We start from the raw sequence: 14,001 nt of genomic DNA, 5'->3' as shown, positions 1-14,001 counted from the left end.
AAAAAAAACAAAACAAACAAACAAAAAAAAAAAAAAAAAAAAAAAAAAAAGGGAAAAAAAAAAAGGCAAAGACAAACCTCTGACCGAACCAGAGTGAGAGTTGAATGATAAGGGCTGACTGGAACAATGCCTGTGCCACCTGCTGCTGTCACTGCTGCTGAAAAGGAGAGTACCCAGCAATCAGTTCCCAGACATGGCAAGAGTGCATTCAGCAGTAGTGGGAAAGAGCCTAAAAAGGGTGGGAAAAGCAGAAGTGTGGAAGGCAGAGGGTTGCTCACAAGGACATGGAGTCCCAGAAGATTTGCAATTCTGTTTCACAGTGTGACCATGCTGGAGATGTGCCTTGATGCTTGTATTCTGTGGATTTCAAGTGTTTTGGAAAGGTAAAAACATGCTATCAGGTTTTGAAGTACCAAGAGCTTAAGACTGTATTTCATAAAAATGACCTTCAAATTGATGTGCTTGTACTATGGGCACCACTTTAAGCACAAATAATGTGAGCGTGCTGCCCTGCATTAATGGGCAACCAGCATAGCAGCAAGGCTCCTGAAACCTGCATTCATTATTTAAAATTGTGCCATAAAAAATAACAACTGTTTGGAAAAAAAAAGAAAATGAAAGGCAGCTCTCCCCAGACAGAAGCCAAGTGCTTGGTCATTACCAGCACACAAACAAGAATATTCCACAGACAGTAAACTAAATGTTGATGTGCAACATTTCACATTTATTGATTTGGTCAGATTTCGTATCAGCCTGATATAAAACAGCTAATTTAAACAATCTGATCTGTAAGGAGGATGTTGTCTCAAAACTGAAATCAAAACTTGAGGCTTTTTTCTTATTCAAACATGATCCAAATAATGCAGTGACATAGCATTCCCTGACAGTTTTACAGATGAAAGTACTTTCCTGTTGAAAGACAAATTTAAATTTGTTTTCAAAACTTGCTGGCTTTGCTTGAACCCAAGTTTATTTCCAAACAGGAGATGATCATTAGAGGACAGCTAAGTATTGATTTCCACAATAATCATTTGTTGAGAATACCCATGAACATTTGACTGAGGATTATAGGGTTCACAGAGCCATTCCTCTGAAGCTTAGACTTCGCTTTTGCCACACAGCAGAATTTTCCATAGCTTGAACAGAGGAAAAAGACTAAAGGGCCTAAGGGAAGAGTTTGGGAAGGTTTGATATTTCAAATATATACATGAAATAAGTATTTTGGAAATGCTGTTAGAAGAAGGAAAGTCTTACATCCCCACTTATCAACCCCCACCCATGAACATTTGAAAGAAATCTACTTTGTGGTTTTAAAAGGAAACTCTGATTTTTAATAGTTCTTTCAAAACAAGCTTAAATAAAAAAAATTAATCTTATTGCCCACAGATTTAGAAATGTGCTAATGAAAGAGAAAAGTTATGATTTCACAGTGTACATTCTTCAATGAAAATTATCCATTTTGTAACAAGTAGAAAGAAAATTATTTCTGCATTGTACTGAAATGTTATCTGTGCTAAAGCAAGCTCAGTACTTAGATTAAACAGGACAGAAAGTGCAAATTCCTGAGAGCTACAGTTAAGTATCATTTATTTTAATGCTTCCCACACGCCCTCAAATGGCAGCCATTGATTCTAGGATCAAGAAGTCCATGTTATTAAGGTGCACAGTGACTTCAGCTGATTCCAGGGCCCCACTGTGCTACTTTTCTGTAAAAACAAATTAGATGGAACATTTTTGTTCCTTGGAGTGCATAGCTCAGACAAAGAAAAGATTACCTTTCCCCTCTTACAGATGAGGAAACAAAAAGTAAAACAAATTAACCAGGGTCACAAGCATGAGCTTTCTTGAGTCTCAGTGGTCCCTGACTCAAACAGGAGACTGCTCGCTTTGTCTACCTGCAGTGCTCTGCAACTATTCTACTGCTGTGTTTGCATTACATTGCAACCAAGTAACTAAGGTGCAAAAAAGTAATTTTGATTCAAAACATTATTTATCCACTTGAAGTTTTCTGTTTTCAGGCCTTCTGGTGTCCTGCTAAGTGCTCTCAGTTCTTGCTGACATAAGTGAACGCCAAGGTAATTCAGTTTTTCTTTGGTGATCCTTAGTACCTTTCAAAGGTAACATATTGCCAAAAATTCAGAAAGTAAAAATTCAAGCTATTCAGGTCTTTGTTGCAAGTCCTTTTTATAGCCTTATTTGCAATTCCCCTACAGCTTGTTTCTTCTCTTCTTCCTCTTTTTCTGCATCAGAGATCTTCAAGCAAACTAGGCTTCAGGAATATATTTATTCTTCTTTAGAAGTCTATAGGATAGGTGCATTGTGCAATTTTCAGTGGTATTCATGTTGACGCTCTGGTTAAAACAAGTATTATTGATTATAAATAAAATCTGAAATGATACACAAATTTGGGGGTATTTTTAAGAATCTATTCATCACAGGACTTTCAACAATGACTTCAATGGAAAACTGGGTATTGAACCGTCATGACTTGGTTCCATGAGAGATGATGTGATAAGGCACATTTCCATTCTATTTTAACAGTGGAAATAATGTAATTAAATTAAAGCATTGCTATAAGTTATTTGTAAAAGAGATATATTTTTTAGTATCTTTAACGTTGCAATCGCTGCAGTATTCCTTTCACTTAGTTAATGGAGTTGACTTAACTCAAATGGAAGTGGTTAGACCCAGATGGAGGCTTGTTTGTTATTGTAATGGATCCCACAGTCTGATCAGATCATTGAGAATCCTAATTCAGTATGTCCATGGTTTATTATCAATAGTTCTCCTTTGGCTCTGTTCAGTACAGCTGGTTCTCAGGCTTATTTCTCTGCCTGTCCCCTTGCGACGCCTGCCTAGCTAACCGTGGTGGGGGCATAGGCCTGGCTGACCCGTGGTCTGCAGTCAGATCTTCCCTGCTCAAAGTGCCAAATCTTGGTCTGGTCAGCAGAGGCTGCCTGAACCCAATGGATGGCTGAGGCAAGGTGCTCGGGTCCTGCTGCTCTCCCCGTCCGGCCTGGCTCCCGTCAACTTCGTTCTTCCACTCCACCCTAAACTCAGGTAGTGGCCTCTGCTGTCTCAGTCTCTGGTCTCTCAAGATTTTGCCTGCTCTGGGCCTTAGATTGAGCACTGTGGTAGCAGCATCCAGCTCAGAGTCACTGCTGTCACCCACTGTTAATTGAAAACAAAAGTATAGTTTTAGGTGTAGAATATAACTGTTTCAGGAATATTTGAGTAACAGCACACAGGGCCCTTGCAGTCATTGAATAAAGTTTTCCCATCTTTTTCTGTATTCAGTGCTTTCTGATTATACCCAGTAACAGCCTCTTAACTCTGCCAAAACAGGGGATATATTTGACTTAAAAACATCCCTACCTTCAAAAGTGTGATTTTTAGAAAGGCCTCACTCAGCTGCTCCTTGATTGTCAAGTGGTCCCTTGATTGAAGTGACATTTCCTCAGTTCTGGAAAATTTCCAGTTCTCTGGACAGAAAAAACTGCATCTTTCTGAGCTTAGAGTCTAGTCCCTGCTTACATCCAATTAGGGTACCAAAATTAGATTTCTCAGCCCGACATCTCACAAAATCTAAACTGACAGGCATTTCTGGAGCACAACATGTACAGGGGCTCTAGAAACTTGATTTTGAAAAAGGAGCATCAATACTCTTACAGGCAAAGGATCGCTCAAAGTCAATGTACAGATGGGTGGAAATATCCCATCCTTAATAAGGCTGAATGTAAGACATGAAACAGAATCAACAGGGCAAATCTTATAGGTTGCAAGTGCTGCAGACTCTTCCTCCCACTCAGAGCAGGGTAGAATATGCTCTAGGGAAAGATGGCATCATTTCTTAGGGAATGCCCTTAAATGATCATTGCCAGGTAAACCAAGCTGGAGATAGTCTGGATGTGCACATGTACATATATTTTACCCCAGCAAACTTCTTTAAAAATAATTAACATCTTCATCAAAACTTACACACTTGAGATATTTGATAATAATTTTAACAATAGTTTATGACTGCCTCAGATTTGTTCTTAGACTTAAATCAGATATGGTGTTTTAAATACATCAAAGTAAACAACTGTGCAACTGTCATATGAACAAATTAGTTTACTAGCCTTCATGTTATTTCTTTTAAAAAGGTGAGGAAGGGGTCAACAAAATATATCACCATGTAATTGCCCATTCACCCAGATAATTATATATCAAGGCAGGTCTTCATCAGACTGTGTTTTCAGGCTTTTTCCCTTCTAAGTATGTCAAATAATATATTTTTTGACAATTGAATAATCTGGAGGCATATTTTCTCTTTAATTCTAGGTGACAGTAGGTGACCTCTGCAGACTAACTACAGAATAAAAGGCATCCTACACTCAGGAGAGCAATGATATCATTATTAACAGACAAAAGCACAGTCTATTGTTAAATTAATTGGGAATAGTGGAAAACTAATTGGGGTGGAGATCAGGAAATTTTAGAAACTCTGCACAGGTTTCTTCTTCCCAGCAAAGGATCCTTATGACAGCTTGCCATGAAAGAAAATGCTCCCAAGTATGATATAAGCATGGTAATAAAACCAGTATTAAAAGTAATATATAGAATTGGGCAAAGTTTTCACATCAAATATTGTGCTCCAACAGATTTCTTTTTTTTTTTTTTTTGTTAGAACTCAAAAACTACAATATAAAACATTTGTGAGTTTAGGCAGAGGAAAAAAGTGAACAATTTGGTTGTAAACCTTGTAAACCACAGCATTTCAGGTTCTTCATGAGAACAATAAATTAGATCTAATGTCCTCATTGCCATGTCTGGTTTGCTTCTCAGAGCAGTGTCCTCTACCCTGACCCCAGAGAGAAAAGAACCGAATAGGCTCATAATCCAGGAGGGATATCTGGATTATGGAATAAAGATGAGAAGAATGAGCCATGGCAGTGTTCCTGGTGCAGAAGTGCAGCAGGCAGCTGCTTGCTGACAGGAGATGTGCTGGGAGGACTATGCCAGTATGGGATAGGGGGTGAGAATGCCCCACAAAACCCTCCTGTCCAGGGCATTTCTCTACACTCACATTTCTGCTTTAGGACACACTGCTTTAAATGCTCTAGTTTGCGTATTTCTCTGTATCATCCCTGGAAAAACCTTTCTTCTATGCAAGCAAAATGACTGCAGCACAGAGAGAAAAGAAGAAAAATTTCTTTACCTCTGGAAGATGTTTTGTTTCTCACTCGTAGTTTCTCTGGGAGTTTAGTGTTTTTAGGAAGTGAAAGGAATCTTTTTGTATTTGCTGCAGCCTGCATGCAAAGAAAACCAAACATTTTAAGTCACTGCAGCCTAGTGTACCTGCATAATGCATGTTAAGATACACAACTGAGGCTTGAACAGGTTTCTGTAGCTAAAGGGCTGGAGAGTAGTTTTGAATTAGCTAATATGTGATCCTTTACTACACACTCAGTGCTGATTGCTGGCTGAAGGCTGTGCTAACTAAGGTAAAGACTGAATAAACTCAAGCAGTTTAATCAAATGAAAACCTAGTGCAATGCCCTCTGAGATCAGAGTTAATAAATGTATGGTCTCTAACCTCAACCTTGCCTGCACAGGCTTTCCTATGGAAGGCAAATCCCATTAGCATGGCACTTCATGCAGCTTAAAACCTGTTTAAAACTTTTTATTAGCCAGCTGCAAAAATATGGGTGAGACTGTAGCTTGGGCTCAAGAACTAATCTGCATTCTGATCCTGCAAGCACTTTATACATATAAATGACTTTATACAGTTGACTAGTCACACTGAACTTGATGAGGAAGTTAGGCACCAGCATGATCATTTACCAGTCCAGGGCATAAAATCCTTGTTTTCCCCAGACTAAGATTTAAAGGTTCTGGGAACAGACCACACTTCATACTTCTAGAACATGAGAGGTACTTTCCAGGACAAGCTGCTTTTTTTTTTTTAATTTCAAAAGTTTCTCAAGGACATCCTTTCTTACATTTGCAACAAAGATTTTTAAAATCTTTACAGACAGCCAGCTCTCCTATGCTAATACCATTACTTGTGGCAGACCCAAAGGGAACCTGAAGGAAATTTATTTTCCTTTTGAGATTTTTCCTCTTTTGATTTTTATTCTTTTCCTCTTTCTCTTCTTCCCTCTGTGGAGGATTTATCCACGGATAATTATTCTTAAAATTATAGATGGTGTGTTTTAAAAAGTTATCACACATCCTTTTTTCTTTCCCTGCCCCAAAAGTCCTGCTGAGTCTCCTCACTATACTTCTCACACAGTAAATAATTTAATTGTATGAAAAAGATATATGTAACTGTGGTTGAGGAGAAAAAAAATCATTCAGGAGCAGTCTTGTTGTCATAACTAACACCACAGTAGCTCTGAAAATGATCACCTATGAGACATTATCATCCTTTTGGAGAAATTATTCCAGCCTCAACTGCTGAAGGACAACTGTATCAATGAAGACAACAGTCACTAAATACTCCTGTAACGTGAAAATACATATTCACAGGATGGCTAATTTCCTTGGTATCTGATATGAGCCAAAGGATCATAATTAGTGCACTCCATTCCAATATGGTTGGAAGTTTACAACTGCAGGATTGCCTCAGAGAGCCAAATATTATCATGCCACAGCAATTCTTGTAAGTGGAAGCAGTTTTCCTAACCAGTGTCAAAATCTGAAGGCCTGACTACATTTTATGAATACTAAAGAGCATACAATATTTTTCAAATTAAGAGCTTGCTCTGACTGATGTGATCAAAAGTCCTCTCCTATATTTTGGAGCTTATTGTAAGTAGCTTTTCTATCTCAAAGTCATTTTTAACCTTTAATCATCCACACTTCATCAAAATACTAACGGAGAATACTGATCATGCCTACATCGTGTACAGAGCCTGTCCAGCTTCTCTGAGGTAAGATTATGGCAGCAGATCCCACTCCTATATCACATTCCACGAGCCTGAAGCCTTGCTGAAGGTGTCAATGAAAATTAAGGGGCTCAATGCAAATTAAGTGCAACTCAAGGTGTGTGATACTACATGTGCAGTTGTCTTCCAAATTCAGGATTTTTCCCTGCATGTCAGATGATTGCTTTTTCTGCATGACAGTTAGCTACAAAGAGCAGCTTTCGATAAAAATTAAAAAAAAACCCAAACAGACCAAAAAAACCCCAAAAATCACCAGAAACTGCAAGTACCGGTCTCTCCCTTGAGAGGCTGTTGGTTTTCCTCAGGCTCTCCCGAAGGCTGTGCCGGCGACGGATCAGAATTTCTTTGGCCTGCTTCTCACTTGCATCTGCAGCCAGGCTATGTCGGTTGTAGGACATTGTCTGAAATGGAAAAGCAGTGATCACAGCCTGGAAAGCTTGATGTCAAATGTGGTAGACTACATGAACAGGAAAAAACAGTTTTTTTGCTTTAATAAGCATCATAAATCCTAGTGAATAGGACTGTATTGCAGATGATTAAGAACAATAATTATGCAGAGAATATTTTCATTAATCTGCTTCACAGCCACCTGGGTTTTTTGTTGGTTTTGGTTCATTTTTTTAACCTGCTGATCTTTATAATGAAAGACAAAATGGAAGAAGCTGGCTTAATACCATGTTTACCCCCACACTGGAGTAGCTTGGTCAGTATGTCAGCAGAGGACACATATTTGAAAGTGATGAGTCCCCTAGAGGGAAGTCATTTTTACCTCCAGCAAGCTGAAGCTTGCTCAATTTTTGAATGTTTTCCAAGGGCTCAGGCATTCAAACTACTTAGCCACAGGAGGACAAATATGAAATGTCCTTTTGCTTTTATTTCACTATTTTTCCAGTTCATCATCTCTGCTCTTAATACAAACAATTTTACAACTGGAGGCAAATAGGAAATCTAATCCCATATCATGAAGTGACCAATATACTGATACAAGTAGACAATGTTGGGTTGAATTTGCACCTATGATCCTACTTTAATACTGTGGTTGCCTCAGAGGTAATAAGACAAAAACATTAAGCCTTATAAATAGTACAAGATCAAGTAAGTATTTACACAGAGGAATGTGAATATGCTACTGTACATATGACAGGATATGCATTCAAGGCAACAGAGTTAAATAAGAGCATTATTTGTTATTATATGATAGAGCAGATGCACCAGCTCAAAGATGTGTTAAGAAGATAATCAGTATATTACAAGAGCAGTGGGATATTTATGCAGGCAAAAGTTCATCCTTACTCGGTGTCGTATTTGGTAGAGATTCTTTGTTAATATTTCCCGCATGTTTTCCATTTCAGTGGGAGAAAGGGGCTTTATCTTTGCTTCATGATAGTCACTGTGGCAGAATTAAAAAAAAAAAAAGGAAAATATGGGAGAGGGAGAGAGAGAGAGAATGTTTTTATTTTTATGGTCAGGAGTGATATTTGAATTATTTCCTTTGTTAGAGGTGGATACAACATTTCAAAACAACCGTGTAATAGGTGAAAACCTAACATGTAGAAAGGAAATCCTGATTTAATTTGAATCTGTGGTAAGATGTAAAATGTGATAAAAATTACAGTAATTTGTCCACTGTATTTAGGTACTATTGAAAATGCCCCTCAGGCTTCCCTTGTAGCTGTTCTCAGCAGGCAGGCAGGCAGGCAGGCAGGCAGACACATGTCCAAGCCCACCTCTCTGTACAGGGCAGATGGATGTGCCAGTGAGCAGCTGTCCCAGTATCACCCCACAGAACACAGCCCTTCACCTGAGGTACAGGCAAAAGGCTCTCGTTTCACACCCCCTCGCTGTTCTGGTGACATTAGGGCACAAAGTACCCTAAGCCAAAGTGCTTATCCTGCCTGCAGCCCGGGTGTGAGATAAATTATGTGACCCAGCTGAGCTGCTTGGCCGTGCTGGCATGGCTTGCTTACCTGAGAGACACCGATGACGGCACCTTGCTTATCATCCCACTCTCTGCCATCTCTATGGCATGCTTGATCTCCAGCTTCTTGTACAAGGAAACAATGCTGGATTTGGGCTGGTTCTCACGGATTAGAAGTCTTCGCAGGTACTTATTGTCAAACTTTTTAAACCTGTACATGAGGCAAACCAGCCCAACCAGTTAATTCTTACTGTGCATAGTTAAGGAAAGCCAATATATTGCAGTTAATGAAATTTTAAAGGATTTTATTGTCTGGGAATGTGTCTGTTCATGTTAACAACTTAATGCTGAGTAACTTAAGAAAGGGTCAATTTCAACTTTACTTCAGATAGATACCCTTAATAGGTTAGATAGGTTAATATGTTAATGGGCAGTCACCCTAGAAGCAACTTAAGACGTTTAGGTATTCTGTTATTAGAAAATATTATTTTTAATTCTCTGTTTTCATCAAGTCAAATAGAACATTAAATATTTTCTGTAATAACAAATAAAAGGCCAAAATTTGCATCAACTGCTTTTTCTTTGAAATTTTAGCCTGCTTTTGTAAAACTTTAGAAGTTGTTCCTTTCTCTAAAGCAACTGCACCCTCTTGGATGCTTAGTGAAAAAATATTGATTACAGCTGGTGTTGATTTTGTTTGTCAGAAAATATTTTGCCCTCCAGACATTCTGAAATTATTCTTGAATTTGGGTGTGAAGGTCATGAAGAGGTGGGACTCTCCTTAGCTCTGCAATCTTTTCATTAAAGATCTCACACAGACTGGAGGAGAACCAAGCTAAGTAAAGAAAAGCTGCCCCCACGTCATGCATCCATCAGGAAAGCATCCTCACTGTGTCATCCCCAAGTCACTTGGTGACAGCTCTCCTCAGCCATTCCTGCTGGTGCTATTCTCTCTTTATATAAAACACTTAAATTCTTGGAGCAGAGACTAGAGGGTGGTGAGCAGTGCCCATGCTTTGGGTCTAAATAATTTGGATGTGAAAGGAATTAGATCCAACCATATGATGATGATGATTCAACAGATAAAGTAAAAATATGAATTATTCAGGTATTGCCAGGGGTAATCTTCTTAACTAAGTCTTAAGGAAAACCATCAAGAGCTGTGGAGCTGCCTGCAGTGAGGACCTCTCATGTTTCTCATGCCAGCCGCTGGATCATTCTAGAGGAAATCCACTAGCTTTTGTATGTTTACAATCAAATAGGAAACTAACCCATCACTTAACTGCCCTAAGAAATACAGCTTGCAGGAGGACAGCTGGGTGGGAAAAAAGGCTCAGCAGACACAGAGGAAATGCCCTGCAACAGTCAGAATCATGCACCCTCAGAAGAGACCATCCTTCACCCTGGGATCAGAGGGCTGCCTTTCTTCCCAGCTGGAGATTCTGTTCTACTTGCTTGCGGTTTTGTAAACGGCATTGTTTTGCTACTTTCCCTTTGAAACCCACATGTTCTAAAAACAACCATATGCTTTCAAGAATAAATGCTGAAAATGAAATTTGATGCCCAAGAGCCTTTGTTTGTTGCTGCAGATCCATTTCAGCCTCTCCTGTATAATAAAGAGTTTCAAATGCCATTCTTACTTATCTCTCCAAAAGTTGTGACCCCAGTGTCCACACACATCTTCAATTCCAGTCTTCACATGGTCAAAGAACTAAAGGAAAACATTGGTTCATTACATAAACTTATAGACATCACTTGCCTTGTCCTTAGACCTTATTGGTTGCCAACTTACTTTAAAACAGAAACATCTAGTCACAACTCAGGACAATGCTTCAGTCCCACCAAAGCAGTTCAAACCAATCTCAAAGACAGAATCTGTTTTTTTCCCCCTGAATCTTCCTTAGCTCACAAAAGGACAGAAGTTAGTTGCTAATTTCCTCGGTGTCAATCTTGCTCAGCTCCTGCCTGAAACTAAAGGGTTTTCCTATATTTTCACTTACTTGAAATTCCCTAACCACTTGCTGCTAGGGCTGGAACTTCCCCAGACCTGACAGTGAGGCAAGAATGACTTTTGGAGAAGAGAATCTCAGGGGACAGAAGCTCCCTACATCAGCACCAGCCCCTCAGGATGCACAGACAGAACTGAGAGCCAGCAATAGGTTCTGAGATTTATTTTAGGAATTTGTATCATCTTAAAGCATCCTGCCCACCTAATATTAGAAACACGCACTTCCTGAGTCCATTATCAATTAGGAAAAACTGAACTAGTTCAGCTAAGGTCTCACTTGATCCCACAGGCAGCATGTTTGCTTTTAATTCAGGAACCATCATAGGGGTCTCTCAGTCCCAGGGAAAAACCCTGATAGACAGGTCCAAAGGATAAGCTCTAAAAGGAGAGACCTTTAGATGCCTAGATTGGCTTCCTTCCCAAATGTGGCCCTCACTTTTCCTCCCTTTTGAAATTTCAAACCACTTGCGTCAGGTATGCTGCAAGGAGAAATACATTCAAGAAGATGCATGGCTAATAATCTGCAGCAATTGGAGACACATGTACCAAACATATATCCATAAAAAGGCTGATGGTGTAAGATTTAGTAAGTTTAAGAGTGTGTTTAAGAGAAGTTTGCATTTGTTTAATTATATTAAATCAAATGCACTATAATGTAATTAAATCAAGCCAAAGGTTTCCTGATGTAGCCAAATTATAAAATAACATGTATCTCATGTGCGAAATAAACTACAGAAAGTTAATTTACTTCTAGATCTGAACAATTAAGAAAGTGAGAGATTCCAAAATAAGGATATGTAACAATAATTTGTGTAATTGCCAAAAGTTAAATATAAGCTTTACAATTATTGTGCTTAGAACAGCTATCCAAAAGAAATCTAGTACACCCTCTCCATAATACTGATGCTGAATGCTAGTCTGTCTGAACGTGACTAGGAATTTCATCTATACAAGGGTTTCACCTATGATACTGAAGCTGCAACATACCCTGTTATAAATCTCTTCACTGACAGCAGGCTGCTTTTTATTTGACCTTTTGACATCAAGAAACTCCACGAGTGGGCGAATTGTTATTCCCTGTGAAGGAAAATAGAACACAATAATTATAAAAGTGAATTCATTCCTTTGATTAGCAGGTTTTGCACTATGAAGTCCTTGTCAGCTCAGACTCCATTAATGCAACAGGAAGAAGAGAGGGGCACCCCAGAACTGAGAGCACCAAGAGGGTCAACCTAACAGAAAGTATTAGGAATAGATCACCTATCCCATCCATAGTAATTTTAAACTTTTTCTTTTAGTTTTGTCATGTGTTAGAAAAACATGAATAAATAAACTGATTCCCTATAATTTCAAAATGAACACGTAAAGTCCTCCTTTTTAGTACTTACATCCAAAATAGATATTCAAAGATATGTAAGCAGTACTATTATGGATATCTAAGATCATGAAACTATGGTTTTTTGTAAATATGTATCCTTTCCTGACCATTCTCAGAGAAAGAACAAAAAGTTTTGGCTATTCCCTCAATGATATAATGGTTTTCAACAAATATTTGTGGAAGAATTAAGATAATTTGTTTACTTGTACAGACACACTGGCACAGGGGAGAGGAATGAATCTCCTGTGGTGTTGAAATCAGTCCCTGCTATCCCAGACACCCAGGTCACATTTCTTTTCGTAAATGAGTCGAGCTTTATTTTAAAAGTAGTTAGGTTTCTTTGCCCCATTGCTCATAATGGAACACTCATCTTGAATCTTATTGTTCTGATAATTAGAAAGCTGTTTCTTAATTGCATCATGGTCACTGTGTACCACTTTGTTCTTGTGCCAACATTTGTCTTTTTAGTTTAAACAGTGTTCACTCCCTCATATAAACAGTAATTATAGTCCCTCTTCTCCTTCATCTTGCTAAGGCCAAGGAATCCTGGTGTCCTTTCCCATGACAGGCTTACCAGTCCCCCGATCACTCCAGAGCGTGCCACTATGCTCTAATGGAAATACCTGTCTCAGTGTGTCCTAAGATCACATTTGCCTCTCTTCTGTCCCCACTGTATCAGTGACTTAAAATCTACCCCATTGCCAACTAGTACACCTGCATCTTTTTCCCTTCGTATTTTTTTTCCAAATCAAAAGTTCCCATTTCACAAGAGAAATTCCTAGTAAGAAAGTCCTTGCCAAGAACACATTTGCCCACATTACTGTTCAATTTCATTCTGTTCCTCTCAAATTGGCCCTCAATTCTTTCTACAGTATACTCTATCTTACTGTCACCCTGAGAACACTTTTCAAAATCTGTCATCAAGAAATATCAGCAACAAAAACTCCTACATCTATGTGCCATGGTCAGTTAACAAGAGTATTAACTTATCCTTGAGGAATTCCTTTAATAATATCTCATCAGCCTATTATCTGGCCAGGGAGGTTGAACACTTGAACAGGTGCCCAGAGAAGTTGGGGTATCTCCATCCATCAATATATTCAGAATTCAGTTTGACATGGCCCTGAGGAACATGATCTGACTTGAGGGTTGCCTTGCTTTGAACACAGGGTTGGACTGGAGACCCCCAGAGATCCTTTCTGACCCAAAGGACAATTTGCTTCTATTTCCATTTAGAGGAGGAACTGCGAGCTCCTTCTTCATTCATTTTACAGTCATCCTTATGTCAATCTAAACCTCAGTTTAATGAATAGTTACACAAACAATCTCCTCTGTAGCCCCCTCCCCAAAGACTTTACAATAGTTCAGTTAAATGAGATTACTCTGGAAAATAAACTGCCTTATGAAAGAATGATACCAGGTTTTTCTTTGACAAATCATGTTGCATCTCACAGCACATACCATTTATCTCCATATTTTAAATTATTCTGTCCTTCAAAATTAGTTTTCACAGCTGAAGTCAACTACCTGACCTCCACCTTGCCCCTTTGCCCAAGCATGAGCACAGATGCTTGCTTCCCACACCATCTTTTTCCATGTAAAAGGCAGAGTAACAAAATTCTACTATTTTTCCCACAGACCTGAAATTTCATTAATAGCCACTCATATCTCTCTCACTGCTCTGGATAATGACCAGTCTGATATGTTTATCTGATGGGCTTGGCCTCCTGTACATTTTGCAGGTTTCAGTCTCTTGCTCATCCTT

At 38.9% G+C, this 14,001-nt stretch overlaps 1 protein-coding gene across 1 annotated transcript in view; it reads right to left on the bottom strand.

Moving 5' to 3' along the window:
* Positions 1 to 703: 703 nt before the first annotated feature.
* SLC9A2 (solute carrier family 9 member A2) overlaps positions 704 to 14,001 on the bottom strand; it is a 33,895-nt gene continuing 20,597 nt past the window's right edge. The window contains exons 6-12 of the mRNA XM_059466059.1: positions 11,846 to 11,935; positions 10,491 to 10,561; positions 8,900 to 9,061; positions 8,226 to 8,322; positions 7,202 to 7,333; positions 5,201 to 5,291; positions 704 to 3,171 (exon numbers count right to left, since the gene is read on the bottom strand). Of these exons, the coding sequence (XP_059322042.1) occupies positions 2,801 to 3,171; positions 5,201 to 5,291; positions 7,202 to 7,333; positions 8,226 to 8,322; positions 8,900 to 9,061; positions 10,491 to 10,561; positions 11,846 to 11,935 (1,014 nt within the window). The 3' untranslated portion in view covers positions 704 to 2,800. The remainder of the gene's footprint in view (positions 3,172 to 5,200; positions 5,292 to 7,201; positions 7,334 to 8,225; positions 8,323 to 8,899; positions 9,062 to 10,490; positions 10,562 to 11,845; positions 11,936 to 14,001) is intronic.

Source organism: Ammospiza nelsoni, chromosome 2 (assembly GCF_027579445.1).
Source record: "Ammospiza nelsoni isolate bAmmNel1 chromosome 2, bAmmNel1.pri, whole genome shotgun sequence".
NCBI classification, from domain to species: Eukaryota; Metazoa; Chordata; class Aves; order Passeriformes; family Passerellidae; genus Ammospiza; species Ammospiza nelsoni.
The sequence above is the reverse complement of the archived record's forward strand: the minus strand, read 5'-3'. Positions and strand labels throughout refer to the sequence as shown.